The sequence below is a fragment of the Lytechinus variegatus genome, chromosome 11 (assembly GCF_018143015.1).
Source record: "Lytechinus variegatus isolate NC3 chromosome 11, Lvar_3.0, whole genome shotgun sequence".
Lineage (NCBI taxonomy): Eukaryota > Metazoa > Echinodermata > Echinoidea > Temnopleuroida > Toxopneustidae > Lytechinus > Lytechinus variegatus.
The window spans coordinates 10,019,764-10,044,265 of record NC_054750.1 but is presented as its reverse complement, the minus strand read 5'-3'; the positions used below and the strand labels follow the sequence as shown (position 1 = coordinate 10,044,265).

At 35.7% G+C, this 24,502-nt stretch overlaps 1 protein-coding gene across 2 annotated transcripts in view; it reads right to left on the bottom strand.

Annotated features, from left to right (window-relative positions):
• The window catches only part of LOC121423646 (pikachurin-like), an 81,902-nt gene that overhangs the window by 39,104 nt on the left and 18,296 nt on the right, over window positions 1-24,502 (bottom strand). For both annotated transcript variants that reach the window (XM_041619060.1, XM_041619061.1), the window contains one exon: window positions 13,790-14,032. In XM_041619060.1, coding sequence (XP_041474994.1) covers window positions 13,790-14,032 — 243 coding nt within the window. The remainder of the gene's footprint in view (window positions 1-13,789; window positions 14,033-24,502) is intronic.

The following is a 24,502-nucleotide window of genomic DNA, read 5'->3' as shown; positions in this document are numbered from 1 at the left end:
CAAATTTTGAGGAGCAAGTAAAACTCATAGAAAATTTTCTTATCCCATGGGGAGGGGGGTAACATTTTTTGTCTTACTTTAAAATCTTTTGAAGAAAAGGATTGAGAAGACTACAGTGTATATCAGACCATATCATAATTTGATGAAATAGCTATTAGCCAATAAATCTATGAAAGAGATGAATTAACACACTGACAATTCAACCTAATTCATACTAAACCAGATATTTTTTACAGCGGGTTAAGAAAATCTGGGAATTGGACCAACTGTTTCATGTGTTAAACCAAGCGGTAGTAACTGGCTTTCTGTACCCAGGTTGGTTTCTTAAAGTAAATTGTTACTGATTTTTCAATGACAACTTCAGTAGCCTTATAAATCCTTGTATATGATTGGCTGAGAACAATCTTGTCAGTATAAAATCACTGTTCAGATGGTTTGTACAACACTCCCCCTGATGTGAAATCTAATGAAGATATGAACTGACTACCAAAGGAGTTGCACAATGACAAAAGCATAATAGTGTTTTAAAGATAAATGAAAGTAGTTGCAGTAAACACCGATTTCCCAAGTCTGTAAAACCAGGCTTAATTGTCAGTATATCATCGAGGATCTAGATCTACGCTAAATAATGTTCACACTGAAGATCACCAACACAGATAAGCGCACGTGGGACAGTGTATTATTATTGATCTGAATGTCAGCCTGATGCATGACCTGAATCCTGTACTTATTTGCTAATTTCTCAGGAATTACACAATTTCTTCCAGAATCATTTGGCACATGTTCTTTATTTATACAAACAGACACTTTGGTGGTCATTTCATTAGATTCTGTACAAACTCATTTTGATATCGTTACCACTACTGGCATTTATCTTTAAACATGTTGGCTAATGGAACTAAAGGGTCACTGTAGAAAGCATATTGGAACTGCAGAATTTGGTAGTCAGTGGATTAACAAAGCAGATTGGTGGTATGGAAATGTCTGCAGTAATTACTGTGGTGGTGGCTGGTGTATCAGGCGTAGATCCAGAGTTTGAAATTTACGGGGTGCTCCAGGATCCAGGATTTTTAAAAAGAGGTGGCACATTTTATCCGTTGGAAATTTGACAAGCAAAAAAAGAATGTTTTTAAGGTCAATCCATCTCTCTTTTTAAAAATCCTACGGGGGCTAGCGCACCTTCAGCCCCCCTTCCCCTCCCCCTGGATCCGTGCCTGTGTATATATACTATAAAACCATTTACTCTTTGTTTTAGGTCAATACCTATGGGTTTTACTTTAATACAACACTTTCAGTTGTTCCTTTCTCATTTCATAACCATTTCTTAATAACTGTATGCTCATTAAAACCAAGTGCATGACCCACTCCCCCAATATATGAATTATACCCTTTTAGGTCTCTTCACCCTTTCCTTTTCAGATTTTGTAACAAGTTTAACACCGCATCTTGAAATGAGAGTCCTTCCAGGAAGATGGAACATGCAGATGCTTGTTACCAAAAACTAAGAAACATCGCATTTTGAGCCAGGATAAAGTATCCCACTCAAAGGTTTTGGAGCATCCAGTTTCATCAAGCCAGTCGCAACATTGGACTTGAGCAGATCACGGGAGCATTTTGTTAAATGAAAGTTTAGAGATTTAGAATAATTTTGTTATAAGCTACTGTAATACTTGCAGCTGATTGGCTCAGAGCAAACTCGTCAGCAAGAATCATTGACTACTTGTTTTATGAAATGCAACCCTGCCTCAAGCAAATCAGGCTTCAGGGGAGCATTTCACAAAACAAATATTCAGTGAGAATGTCACCGACAATTTGTTACAAGCTATTGAAAACCTGAATCTGATTGGCCTAAAGCAATTTTGTCAGGAAAAATCAATGACCAGTCGTTTCATGAAATGCAACCATGATAAGAGCGATTGGGAAGCAAGGGAGCATTTTATGAAACAAATAACAAGTGATTTTCACTCATTATTGTTATAAGCTACTGAAATCCTTGCATCTGACTTGCTCAGAACAAAAATAGTCAGTGAAATCACTTTTCATGAAATGCTTCCCAAAACAACTTCTCAAAGAAGAACGCCATTCCATCACATCCCTCGCATCAATTTTCGATTTCCTGCATTTTCCTCTCATTGATTCTTGTTCATCTCAGGTTGCCATGGTAATGGATAATGCTACGTGACATGAATGGTGGAAAAAATGCAGAAAATGGTGATCAAATTTGTGTAATGGTGCGGGGGATTGAATGTGGTGGTCTGTCACAGAGTGCGCGCCATTTTAATTTGAGTGCAATCATCTGAAACTGATAGAAGTAGCAATAAAGGAAAATGGGTCATCTTCAAGAAGTTGATCCCTCAGCACTAGATGTCTCATACAAACAACTGAAAACAATAGTGGGCAAAATACCTATTCATCAAGTTTGTTTATATATTAAGGACTAAAGAAAAAGTTCAATTTATTTCAATTAGCTTTTTGTTTCATTCTATCGCTAGGGTAACACTTGCATTTTTTGACCATTCAAAAAAATATTTTCTGAAGCTACTGAACATACAATTGATTGTACATTTTGTAAAATAAAATCATTTGCTATGGTTTGTGTAACGTGGCCCTGATGCACAACAAAAGTATATACACAGCAAAAGCTGTGGTGTTAATCGGTGTACATAGAGGACCACACCAGTTATTTTACACCGGTGTTAAGTTGGTGGTGTTAGTTTTACACCTATAGGTGTTATTACAACACCTATGGTTGTTACATTTACACTGTTATGTTCAATCTCAAGGGTGCTATTTTAACACCTCAGGGTGTGGTCCTCTATTAACACCAATTGGTGTCAGCTTTAACACCACAGTTTTTACAGTTTATATAAACTACAAACAATCATTGAATCAAATTAAAGTTAGGGCTTTACAATCTTAAGACATACAAACAGAATAATCAAGACATTAATTTTAAATGGATCTAAGGATGGTTGAACTTATCTAATTTTTATATTCTGTTTCTAGTTTCTTTCAAATGGCAAAAAAGTGAAGAAATTAGTTTCACATGGATTAAGCTATCCGATAGAGCTCATTATCTGCTCTTCTTCGTATCTATTTCAACATGTCTTTCCCTTATCTTATTTCACCTCATTTTCTAATCCTCTCCATGTATACTCAAGCCAACATAAAATCCCCCTGCTATGGTATATTTAGTCTCTGTTCCAATCTATATGGTAATTCTCCATGATCGCACTACTCAAATATGCATGATTCAAATTCGCAATTAACTTCCTGTGGAGCGTTTCATGAAAAACATACCCAGTGGTTTGCATTGACTATTTTGTTATAAGCTACTGAAATCCTTGCATCTGATTGGCTAAGAGCAAATTTGCCTGTGAAAATTCACTGGCGAAATGCTCCATGAAAATGCACCCCAGATAAAATGCTGGTTCGATACCAAACCGCTGAGAACCCATGATCTCTTTTCCTCCAAAGTTTTCATTGATAATACATGTAGATTGGATATTAGGATGAAGTGAAGGTTCCCTGTAGCTGTGAGTGAGAGAGTGCATAACGTTACACATTAGCATGTGAAGGAGAAGAATCTTTTCCCTGTTCCTCAATGAACCTGAAATTCAAATGTCTTTTCGAATCGAAGTTCATTATTCCTCGGCATATATTGATTCATTCTAAAAAGATGAGTCTAATTAAAGTTTCAGAATTACAATAATATTTATCATTGATCATAATTCAATAGTAGAAATGGCAATGGTAGCAGAAAATATAGAAGTTGAATCAAAAGTAGTAGTATCAGTAGTAGTGATAGTAGTAGTAGTAGTAGTAATAGTAGTAGTAGCAGTAGTAGTAGTAGTAGTAGTAGTAGTAGTAGTAGTAGTAGTAGTAGTAGTAGTAGTAGTAGTAGTAGTAGTAGCAGTAGTAGTAGTAACAGTAGTACAACTTTTGATGCTATTAAGACTTGATTTTATTTTAATTGCCAAGCATCTTTCAGTAGACCATGAATGCCTTCAAAAAGACTTAACCCCCCCCCCTGAAATTCACGTACCTGGAAAATTTTGCAAGCTATGTAAGATAAAGTTGATTTTCAATGGTCAACCCAGGGATTGTAGTACATACATGTTCAACCAGTGCCCAGTAATGCTCCTGCCTCCTTTATGCCAACTTTAATCAAACTTACAGGAGACAATGAGTAGTATCATTAACCTCAGATTGCAAACACAATATACAGATTGGAATGAAGAGTCTGACTCACCGAGTATCTGGAAGCCATCCTCAAATTATATCAAATTATCATTATAAGAATCTAATTTTCAGATCAAACCATTTTTTACACGTATCAAATCTTACAAATGTTGTCACATTTTCATAAACCTTTGCAAGAGGATTTTAGCAGTCAGAAATAAATTTGAAATACAATAAGTTCTCTCCCTTCCCATCCACCCATCAATAATTCAATCTACGCATATACGCCCGTCCTCCCCTGAATTGCCTTTATTGATTAAAATGCAGGTTTAATGCAGTATGATGCAGTTCTACAATAAATATACAAAATGTTCATAAATACCTAAGCAATGAAAGACGTCACCCTGTGCAATTTCTTTCTTATTCATGCAATTCTCTCCCTTCTCCCAACCCACTATGCCCCTCGGGGGGAAAAAATTACATGGGGGTGCCACTCGGGGCAATTTTGCCCTCAAACTGCTCAAAAGAGCCCTGGAAAATTCCCATTCCCAGCAATTTTAAAGCTTCTCCAATGTTGCAGATTAATGCAATAAGTTCTGAAGGTATAGCCCATGAAAATACAAATTATTGTTCAGCCTAATACCCATCCATCCACTTCAATCCCTAACCCCTTTGAGCGGAGTCGGAAAGGCAGCTTTAAATGGCGTCTTCCTCATCGGCTCCATAAAACGTCACACTAGAGAGAAACAATGAAACAATGGCATCCCCCTCTGGCCTGTGATGCAAACCTCATCTTCCGTTCTCCCTAAAGACAGAGGTCCGTTCACACAACCTAAACACTAAATAAAAAATATATAATTTTTCCATGTTAATCAATCATATTTTTGATTGAAAATTAAGAATGAAACATCAATGTTTGATGTATTAGACTATCTGTAAAGTAGACCAAATGCTTGAGGATCAAGTCAACATAAACAAATTTGAAATAATGAATTTCTATGTTAAATAGTCTCAGTTTTGAAAACAACAATCTGGATAGAAAATCAAGAGAGACATATAAACTTAAACTCAGTTTTGAATTTGTGTTTAAATTAGAAAAATGTAAACAAACATGAATTTACATTATAGTTTTGGTGGATTTGGATTATGAAGTGAATTCAAAGTTCAATACAAATTCAATACAATTAGAATTGGAATATGGACTCAATGTTGACTTCTATTCCTACATTGAACATGAATTTGGAATGACATTTGGTTTCAAAATTGATTTTGACTTTGGAATTGACTTTTAGTCTAATAACGAGAATGAAATTTAGTTTGAATTTGAATTCTAACCTGGATTTAGAATTCAATTGGAATTGCGTTCCAATTTAGATAAAAACTGTTCAATTTGCATTTATTCAAATATACATGTAAATATGAAAATAAAATGAAAAATTGCTTCGGTGTGAACGAGGATGATCCTGCATACAGTATCGTCCATCCGATTGTTTTCATTGGCCTCGTACAAGAAGCCTACGCCTTGGGGTGTCACGAATTTAGGTTATTTATTTCTGGCGAGTGTGACATTTTATTTAGCCAAATTAACTTGTCATATTGACTACTATTAGGAAATAGAATGCACAAATTTCTCAGTATTAGAATTTTTGCAGCTTAGAGGCATGCTCAGGAATTCTGCATCATATCTTTTTTTCCCTGTACCACTGCTCGTGCTTTCCCCTCCATTGTATTCCATTAGATGTGTTTAAGTAATTGTCACCCTCATAATATAAGCTCTGTATCAACAGTAAAACTTGATCATGGATTCATAATTCGTTTAAAGCCTTTTGTCACAAGCAATTTAATAATAATGAACATTTTCACGACATTATCTAACTATTCTATCAAAAGATAATTAATATGAAAATGTTAAAAGCTTGTAAAAGCACACGTTCAGTGCTGACAATTTGCACATAAACATTGATATCATTATGTTCACTTTAAAACATTTTAAAAATTTATTTGTAGTTAATATAGCACCTTGTGAGTTCACTACGTGATGAGTAATCCCCAAATTTCTTAAAAATGAATTTTTTAAAAAGTTATGTATATTAAACATGGTTCAACTCAGCAATGAGTAAAAATTGATTAAGCTTTTTGAATACCATCGTTTTGCACTGTCAACTATACTCCATGGTTGCTTTTTTTACATCTAATATAAATACATACCTGCACATCATGTTATGATTATTTGCAATAAATTAAAGGTTTTCCTCAAGAAAGCTTGGAAATTGAAGTGCTCTGATTTAAACAAAAAATATTGGTACAACTCGAGTTAGCATTTTACAAGATGAATTATTTTAAAATAGAGGCTTGGTTTTTTATTAGTTGAAGTTGGACATATGCATAAAGGCTCTAATTAAAACAGCCATATCAATATTAAACTGCAACACTTTCAACTGTTACAATTAGAGCCTTCCCAGTAATGGCTAAGCCTATGCACCTACTGTTGAAAAGTAAATGGATCACATTTCACCGCTATGTCAGGTTTAAGTATCATACTGACCCTATGTGTTGAAAGCTTGTATGATTAAGCCCATGTCAAAGAACCCCCATTTGTTTTTCTAACCTGCAAGCGTGATACCCCTTTGGCATGCCCGAGTTGCCTTAGTGTAAACTTCCCCTTCAACTTGGTCATCATTTAGAGTGGGATAAAAGACAGTCATATTGCCCCATTCACATCAGATGAAAGTTTGAAATTCACAATTGAATACATGTAATTCTATGATATTGCATTGAGATGGAAGACATATCTTTATCCTATATGATCACATGACTTTGAAGTTCAGATACACATAATATTGCCCAATTACGAAAAGTCAATCTAAAATCAGACAATCTACCAATGTACGAATTCAGCAATATATAAATTTATCTTGATTTCTTTAAAATCAAGATATATTTAAGTAACCAGATGTAACACCCAATTTGAGAATATATCAATTGCTCCAATGACAATAAAAGAAATTGCTGCTTTCATAGAGAATTAATTTTTCTAATGGTATTTCTTTAACCCATATTCTTTACACATGATATTACAATTTTGATACTCTTTTCATCTCACTATTACACAGAACTAAACAAGTTAATCTCCTGTTGATATTCTTAAGTATTTTGGCTTGACGCATGATTTTAAAGTAACCAGATATAAATCCCAATTTGAGAATATATTGATTTGCTCCTATGACAATAAAAGACATTGCTCCTACTAGAGTAAAAAAAGTTTAGAAAGATTTGAGATAAGAGAAGTGGCGCATGTCTCTCTTCTGCAATACAGGCGAGACAAAATTCATTGACCAATGGGTGGATCATGTCATCTGTGAAAGCTATTCAGTTTGATACCAACATGGATACCTTAATCAAATGTACCCCAGTCATGGGTGCCCCGATTAATTATTTACAGTCGAAGAGTAATTTATTGTGAGTCTGTTACTCACACGCGCAAAGCAAACCTCTCAAAGTTGATATCGTAGCAATCATAAAAGTAGGTCCATTCTACTTAGTAGGGTTGTAACTCAAGTGACTCCTCTGTCAGGCATATATCATGGAATGAATGCAGAACACTCTAGAAGGAAATGATCTCTTAAAGAGAAATGCCAGTTGTGGTATAATGATCTAAAAATGGGTTCTAGCAGAATCCAATAAAATAAGAACCTAAGTGTTTGTATGTATGAATAAACAAATATGTATGTTGCATATGATTCTGTAAGAAAGTGTGTAATTGCTGAGAAACAAGCAAAATAAACACAGAAATTCCATAAAAATTTCAGGTATTTTTCCAAGCAATATTAATACACTGTCCCACATGATCATAATTGTTGTCAGTTTTCAGCTAAGATTTCATGATTTCACAAAGATAAGTTAATGTTAATGTTATGGTACCAGACCTACATCTATGATGATAGGGTGGTAATTAACCTTGATTTTGAAGACTTTCTCATGAAACCATTGTTTGCTGCAACTAAATTCTTTTACCTTTAAAGCATTCCAGGGTTGTCCATTCAAACAATCTACTAATACCCCTTTCATAAACCCAATTAAAATGAATTAGGCGGCTAATAGCAGCATAATTTGGTCGTAAAATTGGAGGAGGACAAGAGTTATCCGCATTACTCTGATGCTGCTATTATCCGCATAATAGCGGCATCGGGATAAGATTTTGAGTTTATGAACACATTTCCAAATAATGCGGATAATTGCCATGGTGCGGTCACAAGGTCACCCTTTTCCAACACAACCGCATCGGAGGGGGCGTGTCCAGTTGTCATGGCGATTATCCGCCTTTTTCAGGCGCTCGTAAAAATAATGCGGCTTATTTTCGGAGTTTATGAACGCAATTTTTATTGAATTATCCGCATTACTCTTAGGCGGCTAATTGGAGGATAGGTTTATGAAAAGGGTATAACAAAACTAATGATCAAGGTCTTGTATCATAAAGCATAGCGATTGAACCCATGTTTGATTTTTACAATCGATTGTAAATTTTGGTCACTGCAATCGATCGCAAAAATTTCATGATACATTTTTATGAATAATTACTTTCAAATCCATTTTTTTTTTCATTTCTTGGTCCTATTTTGCAATTTTCTACTTTTTTATACTCAGGGAAACTATCTTTACAAAAAAGGTGGTTTTAAAAAAAGTGTACTTGAAATGCGAAAGACAGAGTGATTTTAAGACAGTTTTGTACATGATCCATTTTTAATTTAGTAAATCCCCCAAAAGTAAAGGCACTAGGTAAATTCATTACAAGTCTATAAGGATGCCTATGTTAAAAGTGTTATTTAATACCCTTTTCATAAACCTATCCTCCAATTAGCCGCCTAAGACTAATGCGGATAATTCAATAAAAATTGCATTCACAAACTCCGAAAATAAGCCGCATTATTTTTATGAGCGCTCGTCCTGAAAAAGGCGGATAATCGTCATGACAATTGGACACGCCCCCTCCGATGCGGTTGTGTTGGAAAAGGGTGACCTTGTGACCGCACCATGGCAATTATCCGCATTATTTGGAAATGTGTTCATAAACTCAAAATCTTGTCCCGATGCTGCTATTATGCGGATAATAGCAGCATCAAAATAATGCGGATTACTCTTGTCCTCCTCCAATTTTACGACCAAATTATGCTGCTATTAGCCGCATATTAATTGGGTTTATGAAAGGGGTATAAATGAAATATGAAATCATTAATGAGAGAGCGAACTACACATTAGAAATCAAAACTTGAATTTTCTCAAAGAAAATGGTTGAAAGAACATTCAACAGCAACTACATGATTGTAAGATTGGAATGGTTCATTTATTACCCTATTACCTGGGCTTTAAGATTGGCTTAAAGACAAAATTTTGAGTTTCCAGGACAAATAGATGCTTCTTACCACCGATCTGGATGTATCTGATGAAAGGAGAGACTAATATCCAATAAGAGATTTGGGCTAAATGATTGACAGTAGCATCCAATCTCTCAACTCTTAACCAAGTGCCCCAATATCATCAAGTTGAAATACTTGATTCCATTTCATGCCAGAATCAATCATACCTTTTCCCTATAGCCGCTTCAATGGGGACTCGAGTGTGTGCCCGGAAAGTCAACAAATGGTTCTTTGGGATATTAGAGACACATCACTTCATCCTCTGACAAGTAAGAGTGTGTGAGAAGCAAAACAGTATGGCCGAATTCACGAAGATGGTTTTGAAAACCCAAGGTTGAATCCATGCTTTATGCAGATTTCCTGTATAAATTACGCTTAATTTAGCGCGTATCGGGCGCGTGGATAACAAATGTCCAATGCTGATGCGCGATTTTGTCACAATGCGCAAAATTGACGCCTGTTTCCATTGTTGGTATACGCTATTTTATTAATGAGTCCACTGTTTGAAGAGTGGACTCATTAATTGAAAACAGTGGACTCATGAATAAAATAGCGTGGATAACCATGGCAATAGGCATTAATTTGGCACATTGTGACAAAAGCGCGCATCAGCATTGGACATTTTTTAATATTGCGATAAAATAAGCGTAATTTATACAGGAAATCTGCATAAACCATGGACTCGACCGTGGGTTTTCGAAACCACCTTTGTGAATTAGGGCCTATAAGTTATCATCAAATGTGGTTGATACATGCAAATTTCAGAACTTTCTTTGAAAGAAAGGTGTGGTGTACCCCTTAAAATACCACAAGCTATTGTTAATGAAGATGGGACATAGCCTGCACCCCTCCTCCTTGTGAAAAGTGTCTCCATAGTCATTTATTATCATACATTTATTTGGCAAAGAAAATACAAGAAAGAATACATTTCAGTGTAAACAATATTACAAGATAAGGAATACCAACCATTGGTAAGCCAGGGACAGAAAAGGTCAACTAAATTACTGTGGCATAAAAGCCTCCTGTCCCAATTCCAATGGTTGATAAAATAAATAAACAATTATAAAGTACCGTACTAGTAATGTAAGTAACATACAACATGAGTAATCAAAACGAATATGACGTGATAAAGATTTGGTTTCTTGTTTTTAAATGAAACCCTTTTGTTGAAAATTTGCAATGCTAACAGCCTTTTATTCCAAAAAAGGTAATAACTCTTTTAGGGGATGGGTTGGTTTGACAGAGAATATAAAAAAAACAGCAAAATTTTCAGAAAATTTTGTCCCGTGTTTTAGTGAAATTCTGGATCTAAACCTGGCAAGGAGAACTGTGATGATTTTAGATGTAATTTCAAAATTATGACTAGTAATATTATGAGATTGAAATCATTTTTTTTTATGAACGAGTGATAGATTTACACATTGATTGCTTATTAAGTAATGAGCTTCATTACTGAATAAGCAATCAATTATTAAATTAATGTGATTTGGATCTTGTGTTCCTGTTTTAAAACTTGCAATACTTTGAGATATTGAATTTTCAAGCCACCATTCCTCCAAAATGTATACATTTCCTTTTCTTTAGCAAACAAATTGTAGAATGCTCACTCTTTTTCAATTTCGCTGCTCAACATTTGAGACCAAAAACACAACCGGTATGAAGATCAGGGGGCATTTACTTCAAATTGGTTGTAAAGCTTTGATATCAGGCGATTCTTTGCCCCACTTGTTTCCCATGGCAAAAAGGGGTCCCCATTCAGACTGAAACATTATTCTAACAAAAGAAAATGAGCATAAGTCCAGAAGAAACAATATGATTGGGTATTATCTGACATTTGAGTCTTACTGAAGTGTTGAATTTTTTTTTAGCCAATGATTCTTTTTGAAAAAGTGTTAAGTTAACTTTTCGAGGGCGCTCTGTTAATACTGTTTTCATTTACAAAAAAGGACCCTTTGAACATTTATCTTACAAATTCAGTCAATAAATACACAAAAGGTACATACGAAGATTAAATCCTAAGATTTTAAATGAGAAGTGTTTTCATTTAACAATTTTACAGATACATTACTTTCAATAAATTAATTAAATTAGAACATTTAGATCTTAAATCCTTCAAATCACAACTGAATTTGGAAATATACATTCATGTTATCATTGTATTATTGTAAAACAAAATATTCATGTCAAGTGAATAAAGTTTTATAAAATTCAATTGAATTCACATTAATATATAAATCTCATCATGAATTTGAATAGCGACACACATTCTTGGAAGATGTTTGTGGATTCTTTCGTATGACTTACTGTATCATACTCAATTAATTTGTCTCTGTGTTGATATTCATTCAAACAAACACTGTTTATTTTTTTCTTCTTTAGTGTGAATGTCCTAGCAGAAATCATAACGCACTATCTATAGCACTTGGAAAATCATATTCCTCTCATCGCATCGTTATCACAAATATTGGGTTGCCAACAAGCCTCCTACAAATGCTCCGTTTATTGCAACCACCCAACTATATGGCAGACCAGATACCATGCTCAATGGGCAGGCGGTTTTGATTGTCGGTTTGGAATGATTGTTCGGTATGATGTCTGGCGAAAAGTGACTGTTGACAAGACTTATTGATAGGGAGGTATGATTGATAAATTATGGATACGTTTGGTTGCCTCCTCTTGGAGCGAGCGGAAGAGAGAAACATAACTATTACTCATAAGTGCTCTGGATACGGTATCGTGGCAAACAGCCTTGCAATCAATGGCAGCAAACTTTAATTTGATTATTGAATATGAGTAATGCGCATTGTTGAGATGCTGTTCTTAAGACAAGAGCTTTCTGTTTCTCTTTCCACCTTCTCCCATCTCCTTCTCACTCACATTTTCTATGTGTCCTCTGCGATTGAAGTCTACCAATTCGTCATAAAGTTATTCTTATTCATATGTGAGACAGTGAAAGAGAAAGGAAACAATGAAAGTTCAGTAGTATTTTGATATAAAATTGTCTCCCTTTTCTTTTTTTTCTCTTCTTCACTTTTTCTTTCTATTTTTCTTGGTTTCTGTCTCTTCCCTTCTTTGTTTGAAGTTCATGGATACTTAACAAAAGAGAACATTAATAGCCTGCAAATCAATTGGGGGCTACAATCACAAACCCTGATATTTTTCAGATCAGTTTTTCAATATTTTTTTCTTTTAAAGCATAAATCTTTTTCAGAATAAAAAGCAGCAAAATTCAAGATATAACAAAATAGGCAGGTGCCATATTTTCTTCCCTCTTTTTTCACTTTCTCTTTCAATTTCCAGACTCCTTGCCGGAGAGCATTTCCAAACCCTTGGTTCAAGATTTATTTGCATTGTTAAACGACCATGCAGTCTGTTTCCTAATTCATACATGGGCTCGCTGGCATAAAAATAATATTGACTGTTTCTCGGCTAGAATAACAAAGACAATTTTTCTTTCCATCCAAAATATTTAGACACCCAAAGGGCTTTGGTTAGAGACTGAACAACCTTGAATTTAATGCAAATTCTCTTTTACGATTCAGAGTTTAATCATATATACTTCATATTCTAAATTTATTTAAAAGTGCCATGAACAAAATATCCCCATTTCTACATTATATGGGGGGAAACAAGCTTCTCAGATAGAGCGTTGACCCTCCCCTATGTAAGAGGAGAGTCATAAGGGTGCTGTATATCTTTTGTCAGGGAACTGGTAAAATTAGGCCAACCCTATCTGGGATATCCTAGCATGTCTTACAAATGATATTAGGACTAACAACAGCAAAACATTGGTTAGATTTGAGGAGTTAATGTGGTAACATGAAAGGGAAATTTTTCTCTTTACTGAAAGCTGCCTATACTTCATGATTTATCAAATGTTTGATTAATATCAAGGCAGGTTTGTTCAAGTTCCAGATCGAACGACATATATTAGCTGCGGGCCTGTAGCCTTTCAAAATGAAATACCTCAATTATGAAACAAACAAATATCAAAGTGTAGGATAAAGTGCTAATTTATATGGATTCACAGGAGCAATTTGCATCATATAGAAAATTTGTAAATGAAGTATGATAGTAATTTAAGTATAATTACCACTTATAGAAATTTATTGCAATTGAATATGATAAGTACTATTCATATAAAAATTATTGAGATTAAGAATGACTGTAAGTTAAGGATAAGTAGCACTTACCTTCCTCGCACATTGCCCCCTCCCATCCAAGGGTACAGGTGCACATGGGGGTATCGCCTACGATGTAACATGTACCCCCGTTCTCACATGGCCAATCATCACACGTCAGATCAGCCGTCTGATCTGGAGGACCCTCGCCGCCGTCCTCTCCGTCACCGGAACCGCTCCCTTCCACCATGTCCTCATCGTCGGTGAGGATGCCGTCCGTCGTGGGCACCTCGCTGTCGATGTCGATGGTTTCGCCTGGATGGGGGAGAGAATATAGGGATTTGAGTTATCTTTGGGAGTCTCATTCTTATTGTGAGACACATGGGTGGATAAAAGATCACCCACTCTTCATAAAGACTGCAATTCATAAAGATAGTTATCCATAATCAAATGTGAGATTAGATGAATATTGATACTTTATAGCCTTTATGAATAGGAAGCAAAATACAGACAAACTTATTTGCTAATTATAAGGAAAGCATTCCTAAGGACCATGATGCATGAATTAATATAGTGGTCTAGTATGAAATAGTGAGCACACCCTCTTGTCATAGTTTGCAAATTTCAAAACACAAGTTGACATTACAAAATCATCAGCAAAACACTTGTATGATCAAGGCACTAATGAATTAGTTAATATAAGACATGCATGTAACCATACATTCAGAAACAAGCATGGGAAGCATGAGATTACCAATAAATGTTACATATGTAACCAGTTCAATAGAATACCGAAGTGATGACGTCACAAAAACTTTATTTGGCATTTCAGCATTTTTATACCAAATTTGGTGAGAATCAATCCATGGGGTCCTGAGATATGACCTCATGAATATGTAATTAGCCCCATTGAAGTCAATGAATTATTGGCTCGGTTCCTAACTTTTCGAACCAGTCCAATAATACATTGACTTTAAAGGGGCTAATTACATATTCATGAGGTCATATCTTGAGCCCCATGGACCAATTCTCATCAAATTTGGGTTGTGGGTCACACGGGTGTTCCGTACCCTATTTTCATTGTATTGTTGAATTTTTGAAAATGCATGATACTACATGTATATAAACAAAAATCTGCAGAATATATAAGTATAGCTCAAAGTGTCCACAGAAACTTCACAATATCTAAGAAAAAATGATGAAAAGTAAAAAAAACAAAAAATTACAGACCACAACAAATGGGTAAAGGTACATGAAAAACAAAGTTAGGAAAATTCTTTCAAAACAAAACTTGTTTGAGAATTATTTTAAGAAGGCCTGTTTTAAGTAGATCACTGGAAGGATTTTATAGGTCATTGCCACAGTGGCAGAGGATCTAGAAGCTTGGGCTACCATTGTCAGATATCTTGTTATAAAAGAACTTGCAGTTCAAGAAACCACAATGATAAACTTTCTTGCTTACACTGTTTCCATTGATCCACACCAAGACCTAGGGGTTACAATAATTTTCACTTTTTCAGAAGAAAACTATCAAGTTGTTCTAGAAATAATTCAGAATGGAATTTCTTTTCTTTAAATCTATATTTCATTGGAATTCACCTCTCTCACTCTCCGGCTTGGGGCAATTATTTATTTTCACACACTGGGTTCCTGGGTTGCATGTTTCACGGCTATTCTCTGCCGATTAGGGCTCGACTTGTCAAACATGTCACATCGGTCAAAAACCACATCACGCCTAATGATTGTTTCCCTAGGATTCTGATATTGAAATTGACATCTGAAATGCGGCTCGTGTAATAGGATCGAGACATTAAGACCAGAGGGGTGGAAGGAATGCACTAACAGAATGTAGATCATATATTTTTTTTTAAATAAAAAGATCGTTTGGGGGAATATCAAAGGGAATACATCATCAGTACGCTGATAAAACCTTGTATGTCAAAATTGTAAAAAAAAAAATAGAGGGCAGCTCAGGAAAAAGTTGTAATTTAAATATATGCCAATGGTGAAAACCTCACATTGTCTGAACTTAGTTTTCTTATTTCTTTGGAAATCTCTTTCTTGGCAAAAGACAGTTGCTTCTTATGTCATACGTCTAAAATCTAGCTAGAACTTTTTTACCTTTCCTGAATTAAAAAAAAAAATAAAAGCCCAGCAATATATACTTACATACTTTAATATCACTTATAATAGACTTTTATAAGCTTCATACATCTACATGTAGCTTGAAATCTAAGTGTGGAAAAAGGCAAGATAAGGGAGGGGTCCAATTAGTTGTAGACAAACAGAAAGCTAGAACTTGTTTGTATTGATTTTAACCATTCTTAAAAAAACCCCAAAAAGATAAACCTGGGGTAGGGAAAATATAAGAAGTAATAATAGATGTAGTTGTGCTTTAAAACACACCACAAAATGTATAGTATATGAATTAAAAAACATAATGAAAATTATTTTGGCTAAAACTGCTGACAAAAAAAATTACAGCATGCATCAAGAGCATTTCTTTGTCAAAGTTTGTCAAACTATTAAAAATATGTGTTCAAGACTCAAACAATGACATACTGCCTGACTCTTTTACAAACATGGCATGGAAAAACAAACTAAGCAAAGACGGATTTCAAATAATCACTTTTCTTTGAACAAGATGCCAATCTATTCTTGGCATGTGAAGGAATTTCTTCAATCCTGCCGTCATCCGACTCCAACCCTCTTTGAGGCAGATCCCAACCCCGGGCAGATGTACACTCATAACTGACGAAATTTGATCCATAACCATCAAGCTTTTTACACTCTACTTAGCCCGAATACAATGTAACCACACAGCGGCTCCATTAACTTGCGACTTGTCAAAACACACGGGACAGTGCGTACAGCACACACCTAACAGTCTCGAATATCACCTCCCCGTTTTCGCAATCCAGTCGATGCAAGAACCTGCAGGACAACAGCTCTCCCTGCTTGAAACTTTTATTTTTCTTTGCGATTATCGTCCTTATCTCCTCATCTGATATTAATTTAGGACCAGCTAAATGGTTCGATGCACGAATGTTTCGCCCCCGGGTACCCAGTATAAGGGAATCCTAAATGTCATGTTGTTCAACAATGCATGTTTGTACTTACAAGAGAAATGCATTTCCTTCTCCCTATTAAATTATTGTTTATATTATCATCAATGCACAAATGATGAATGACAGATGTAATAATACGATCTATTCAATACATTACCTCTTTGTGTAGTTTATTAAAGATTGCTTCTCATTTCGCTATGCTACTTATAAAATCTATCTAACAATCTTATTTAGCTTCTTCTAATCTCACTCTATACTTAATGTTAAGGCCCAGTCCCACTGCACTTACAAATGGAGTGGATGTAAAACAGAAAAGAATCTTGCCATCCGTTGGAAAACATTATGCATTCGTTTTGTACTCTTTGCAGACGTGTTTCATACGCTCTATTATCCATCGAGTATCCGTCCACTGTGATTTCATTGTTTGCCCATCTTGTCCATTGTCTGGAACGGATGAAAATGGATGGAGCCACCCCAAAAGTTTGCCTGTCCGCAGTATCCGTTATGAATACGTTTTGTGTCTGTCGGCCAGTAGGACACGGCCTTAAACTACTAAATAATCTAGACAGGTCTTCAATCATTTGGAAAGCTTTATTAACAAGCTCCATTAAAGACTTGAGTTCATGGTACTTTCGATCAGGGTGCTACATAAGCACTTGCCCAATCGCCCGGGGCAAGTAAAAGTTAGAGTCAAGCAAGTGTTTTGAAGTAACGACCAAAACTACTTGTCCAAATTGGGCAAGCAAATTTCACACAGTAGAAAGCGAAATTCTCAGTCGAATGACCAAAATTAGGGTCGACATGATATGATACTGACCCTAACTTTGGTCATGGCAGGCAAGATAAAATCACTTTGGAAAAAGAAATGCAATAACAAGGTAGATCAGTTCATATCAAAAGAGAGAAAAAGGTCAATGGTTTATAACACCACAAAACTTACTTTTGAAGAGGTAAAACATTTTTTTTCAAGAATTCAGGTTTGTGGGTAAGAATAAGCAGGACCAAGATCGTGAACATGTTTAAATGATGTCATTTGGTACATGTTTCCGGTGATATGAAAATCTGCAGGCAAATACAGTTGCATGGTTCTATTACAGGCAGTGACCTCCATGGAATTACCTCTCAACTCCCTGGTTTTAATAATGACCAATGTATACTTGCATGCATGTGTGAATATTAAATTAAATACTATCACTCTCATGATGAATGTTGAGGGATTAAATAAAAGGAACATATGAGTTATAATGAGGAGACTTTGCTGAGCCAGAAGCCCTGCAGTAGCATAAACAAATTGATGTCTTATTATTTTCTTATGTATATGTATACACTTTATTTTGTCTTACTAATTATCCTCACCATGGTAGAAATTCTATGGCTATGTCAAGTAGCTCTATGCAATTACTAAAAGATCATAAATTGTTCAGAGTTAAAATAATAGTCGACCATAACAACACTGAAAAAAAATAAAAAATAAAAAAAGGGTGCCCCAAATTTGACCTCGCTTTCCTGCTTAACGAAAATAACGATGCAAAGCCAGCTGCAGATTGCGATTTCGTCTTTGAAAAATGAAGCATAAACAGCACTCCAAGAATTGGGATTATGAAACGCTGTTTGAAAACGCTGATTCTGTCTCCGAAACGGAAGCGAAAACACACCCTTTATACATGCCTGTCATTAACTAGATATGAAAGTAACTAGCACCTAAGTATACTGATTACATGTTAACACTTGGGTGGAGAGCAGCAAATGTAGAATAATGTCTATGACCATAACCGAAGGTGAACTCCTGTCTTTTGAAACAGAGTCATCATCATTCCCTTTCAATGTAATTTTGGCCGATGCAATCAGAGAGCTTTATACTGTGCTGTCATGATTATTATTGAACATGTCAGAGAGAATTAATTTCACCCAATGGCTTATTTTTCATCCCATTATGAAGATCGTAAGAACTGTTTTCCCGAAAACAACAGAAACTTCCTTCAGGCAGTTTGTAACTGAGGAAATTGCACTATTGATTGATGACGTTTTAGTTATAATTGCAGGAAGCCCAATTTTTACTTCTTCTGTGTTATGAAAAACACTTTTCAAAACTGCAGTTTCTCTCCTGGTCTCTGCCGATCTCTCTGACTCCATCTTAAGAGTCTCACTTGTACTTTTCCTCTTCAATTTCAACATCTTTTATCTTACCAGATTCATTTCTATTATTCACATTTGAAAAGCAAATGTTTTCCAACCATTACCTGTCACCGATGCCAATCTTTTTCATCTCAAACAATCAACATAGACTTGCTTCATCCCTTGAGATGTTTAATCCCTACATGTACAGTGTACCTCTATCTACATCTCTATCTATGGGTGTGTTTATGCTTCCATTGTGAGGACAGAATCAGCATTTTCAAACGTTGATTCAAAACGCTGATCATAAACACGTTAACGATCATGGTTCTGTTTATACTTCCCCAGAAAGCCTGATTCTGGTCAAACGATGTTTACAAACACACCTTTTTGTGAGTTTACGATCGGCATTTTGAAACAGTGTTTAAATGAAAGTAAGCATGGACGCAACCGTGTTTTGGACTAATCACATTTGGAAACGCTAATTCTGGCCTGAAAAGTGGAAGCATAAACATGGCCTATGTCTCTCTATCTTTCCATACTCTTCACTATCTGCATTTCTCCCCATCTCTTTCATTCTCTTCTCCATGCCCCTCTCTCCGCTGTCTCTATCTTCTTTTTTCTTTCTGTATTTCTTCGTCCTCTCTCTCTCTTCCTTCCTACCGCTCTCTCTCTCTCTACCTGTCGCTCTGTCTCCGTCTACCTCCCCCTTCTCTCTCCATCTATCTTTCTTTCTCTTCCCCACTCACCCTCTCTCACTCACACAACCATACTTGTGCATCACTATATTCTTCTTCTCTCTCTCAATATATACTTTCTATCCTTATTCAGTGTTTCTGTCTATCCATCTTTCACCCTTTCCCCTTTACCTTCTTCTTCTCATTTTTGTCTGTATGTCTATCCTTCTATTAACCTATCTCTGTTATTCTGTCTTTCTCTGCATCTTTATTTATCCTCCTTTTTTCCCTCTCTCTTTCTCCTACATCATCCTAAGAAGAGCCTTTCATCTCCCCAGTGATGAAGTAGTGTCTTAATCCCTCCAGGGATCATCAGTTGCCAAATTTTAACAAAGTTACCCCTCAATTACCAACCAATCTGCCACATGTTAGCCCTTAGCTCCCGGCTCCATCTCTCCTCTTCACCTCATGCTATCGATTCCTCAAAATTAATGTAGTGCCCCGAGGGGGGCAAAAATAAGTGCAATTTTGAGATCCTACCACCTTTCTACAAGCACGCACTTGTAACCTTAACAGTCTGTTCATGTCGGAAAAAGGGTGTGATTTTCAGGATCGCGCTTTCCATTCACTATTTTATGAGTGGTTGTGATTTAACTGTTCTAATCTAATCTTTTCTCTCTATCTGCTTTTCCCCTACATCATCATATACAAAAGTTTCCAATTGAAACCAATTATAAAGTAATCATTTTCTTAGGTAACTGTTTTATTTTACTTTAGATTTTTTTTTTGGTTCTGTTGCACTTTTCTCCTTAAGATTGAACAAAATCTTAATGATTTCAAGATCTTTATCAAAATTTCATGACATTTAAAAAGAATAATTGTGTGGAATTTTGTGTGTTTTTCAGGTGTATGCTTTGATAACACAACATTTGATACATTAACCCACTTATCTGGACAGGTTACTTGATATCATAATTTGGACTCACCAAAATTGGGTTAAGTTCTAGAGATTTAGGACATGGTTATAACCTAAAGAAATCCCAGTTGGAAACTACATCTTCCAATTATCACTGTTTATTCACAAAGTAGCACCAAATTACTTTTCAAGAAAACCGTGATTAAGGCTTTCATCTGATTTGAAATTGCTCATTATAATGCATTTACAACTATGGATCTATACTCTCACCACTTTGTAAAAACACCACAGCATTGCTTAAAGCAGATGTCTTTTGGTGAAATGGTGTTAATGGGTATTATGAATCCTGAAAGTATCACTTGCCAAGAAGTCTCATAAAATGACACAAGGAAACATGTCACGATGCGTTTTATCAAGGATTATTTTTGTATTGGTGTTTTTTTGTTTTTTTTTAATAGATAATGCTAGATGTATTGGAATCTGGATTTCTGAAACAAAAGACTGGGGTTGGAGAATGATAAAACTGAAGACCCCCCCCCCTCATAAAATTTATCTTTGGATGCATATTCAGGGATTTGTGCCACTTTTACAAGACATAGATGACATGCCTCAATTCATCTTATGAAGATATTAACATATTCATCAGTTTCAAAAGTTATCTATGAAAATCTCATAACAATTATCGACTCCACTTTTGATACCTATTGAATACCAACTTTCGTAAGTTGACCCATTAGGTTTTTAAGGGGACGACTAGTTCCAAAAGGCAATGAATTAATAGTAGTAAGGGTATATATGTTTTTAATATTGAAAGGTATGCTAAATTTTGTATTGCTTCGTCCAGGGTTAAATATAAAATTGACTTAAATTCACACTTAAAACGCCTGATACATGCCAGCAAATATGTCCAAATAACTAAGTTAAACACATATTTTGCACATCACTTCAGACCACTCTATATTCCAGAGTAACAGATGCATTAAGACATGCTTCTAAATTCATGTCATGAAGCCCCCTTCACTACCTCCTGTCCGGTCAACACAAACACTTCACTGTGCATCAGGGTAAGTGACATAGGAAATATGCTCGATGTCAACGGAATGGTGGTTAATATTCATTTGGTCTACAAGCAGTTGGTCTAGTAACCAGACAGTCTAATGTCACAAGGGCTAAAATAAATCCATTTGGTCCAATGCTGTTGGTTTACACTTCTCTACACCTGGGCTCCGTAACACAAAGGTTTGCGATGAATTGCACATATGAAAGAATCACATTGATTGGTCCCTGGTCAGTATTTTAAACCTAACGCGCGTGTAACATTGATATTGATTGGTCAGTTTATTTAGCGATTGATCGCTAATCTTTGTGTTACGGAGCCCTGGTCTACTTATCATTTAGTCCAGTGCCCAGTTGATATAATTTCCACTTCATCTGCTTATTCTTTGTTTAGCTTTGTCAAATAAAAACTTGTTCATAAAGAGTTTATCTAACCATATAGGCTATGTGGTGTTTGCCGAGTGGATATATGACCAAATTAGTTGAGCCTGACTGGAAATCATACAAACTGGTATTACATGGGCTAACTGGCAATTAGACAAAATGGTTAGTAGACATAGTGGTTGTTGATGAATTAGATTAGACCGAATGGGATTACACCAATTGGAATATAGATGAAGCGGGTGTAGACCTATCGGCAATTTACCCTTCCGGGGTCGTTACTGCTATCAGCTGAAGATATCTTGCAAGTAACAGAGGCATAAAGACATGCTTTTCAATTCATGTCATGAAGCCCTCTTCACTTCCTGCCGTGTCTCAGCGCTTATTGGACAACACAAACACTTCACTACGCCACAAGGGGTAAATAACGCACCATGCATGCCTCTGAAATCATGCTGGGTCTGTCTACGTTCTTATGTCATACAGGCCAGGAAGTCATGTCAAACATGATGGTGACATCTTTGTACGACCCTGTGTATTAGAGGGGACTGGGGTCTTGTGTAAGAAGTGAAAAGTGAGAAAAACCTTTGTTACTCAAAAGAGGGTCTACAAATTTTATTGGCTTATGCTGCAGTCAATTACCCTCCAGTGTCCGTCCCGGTGAGTCGAAATCAACCGTTTTACGGATTTCTATGTGAACCGTACAGAAGAAGCTGGTACAAAAATGATAAAAGCGGCTGTTTTTGACTAGTCATACGGCCATCGTAGGCAAAACGTGACTGCGCAAATTACTGACAATCTAATCAAATATTGGTTGAGTTTAATATATCTACAGTGAAGTAACCACACTTGTTTTACAAATCTAAGGTAGATGTAGACATAGTGATCATCTTAATGGGCAAAGATTTGATTAAAAACGCTTGGTTCCAATGGCTTTAGTTAAATAGGACTTCAGAATACTGACCATGGTCTTGTCTCTAGGTTTGAAGTGGACACACTACCTTCAACATTTTTACTCATCAGATTATGGAAATGACTCCCTTGGAATCTTAAAAGCTTTATTGTGTTTTAACATGGTAAGATATGTTACGTTGAAGAGTCAGTTTACAAAATGATGTTTGCCGACATGGCAAGATATGTTTTCTTGCAAAATCGACTCATGTAAAGTAATATGTCATCATGACACAATGATAACTCATAACATTTAATAAGTCAACTTGGCATGATAACTAATCTCACTGTGTCAATATAATAAGGTTAAGTCGATCTTACCATCTCATCAAGATGGCACTTTAAAGCTTCCGTAATATTACTCAAATGAATTGCCATGCTTTCCAATCGTGTTCACGGCTACTAGGAAGGATAGGGTTTCTCCACTTTCCTGTCACCTTTAAAAAATTCATTCACCTTTTCTAAAAAAAAGGTGTTTCAGCGTAATCTGGAGTCAATCCATACAGTTGCACCTGGATTTTACAGTGATGACAAGTTACCATAGCGATAGGAGAGTTAAAGCCAAGCGGGGGCAGAAGGACCTGACACAGTGGCACTATAGATATGTATTAAATTGTTGTTTTCCTCCCACCTGTACGGTACCTATCTACACCATATTACAGTATTAAGTAACCAGTTACAGTGATATTTTGGTTAAAACGTTCTGGGGTTTTAAACTGTTTTTAAAAAGTTGTGGTCATCATGATCATGCTTCTAACAACAACCATTACTACATTAATCAAATAAATTTGAAATAAAATTATTTCACTGTCAATCTAAATTAATCATTGGAAAAAAGAAGTGAACTGAATTAAAATAAAATTCAATGGTATCAGCGACTGTAAAATCATTGGTCAGTTTTCATGAAAGAGCATCTCCTATTATCTTTCCTTATATATGGATCTGTCTCAGTGCACAATCAACTTTTGTTCTGTCTCGCTTCACAATAAACTTTTGTTGCAGAAATGGTTGATTAAACAGACTGCAAATTAAAACATGACCCATTGTTACTTGTGGCAACTGATAGTCTACCAGTATACACGATTTTTCCCCTCAAGGTGTTTTGGTTGCCTCTATTAATAATAAATCTAATCATCTTTAGTTACGCTTTTTTCTGGCCTCCTGCCATCAGGAATGAATCCATCTCTGTACATCTGATGCACACATAACATAATTCCGGGTTTATTTTCATCTGAAAAAAAAGGCTGTTGGCACATGAAGGATGATACTGATGAGAAATGATTACATATTGCCATGGCAACCACATCTTTTGTCAATGATAGAGCAGATATGATCATCAAAGCCCCAGTTCTCCCACCACCGAGATGCACGCGTTTATTCATGGGTTAATCTACATTCATGGGTGGCCGGTGGCTTCAAGTTTGTTCTCTATGAATCGCAATGAGGGGTATCATTTTCCAATGAATATAGATGATTATTGTGGATCATTTGCAAACCTGCCTATGTTTCCCAAGGAGTCAGGTGTCACATAGGGGAGTGTTGAAATGAAACATTTACAATCAATTGCAAAGCCCCGATGCAAATTTACAATTTATCTATCAATTGTATCAATTAAATTATT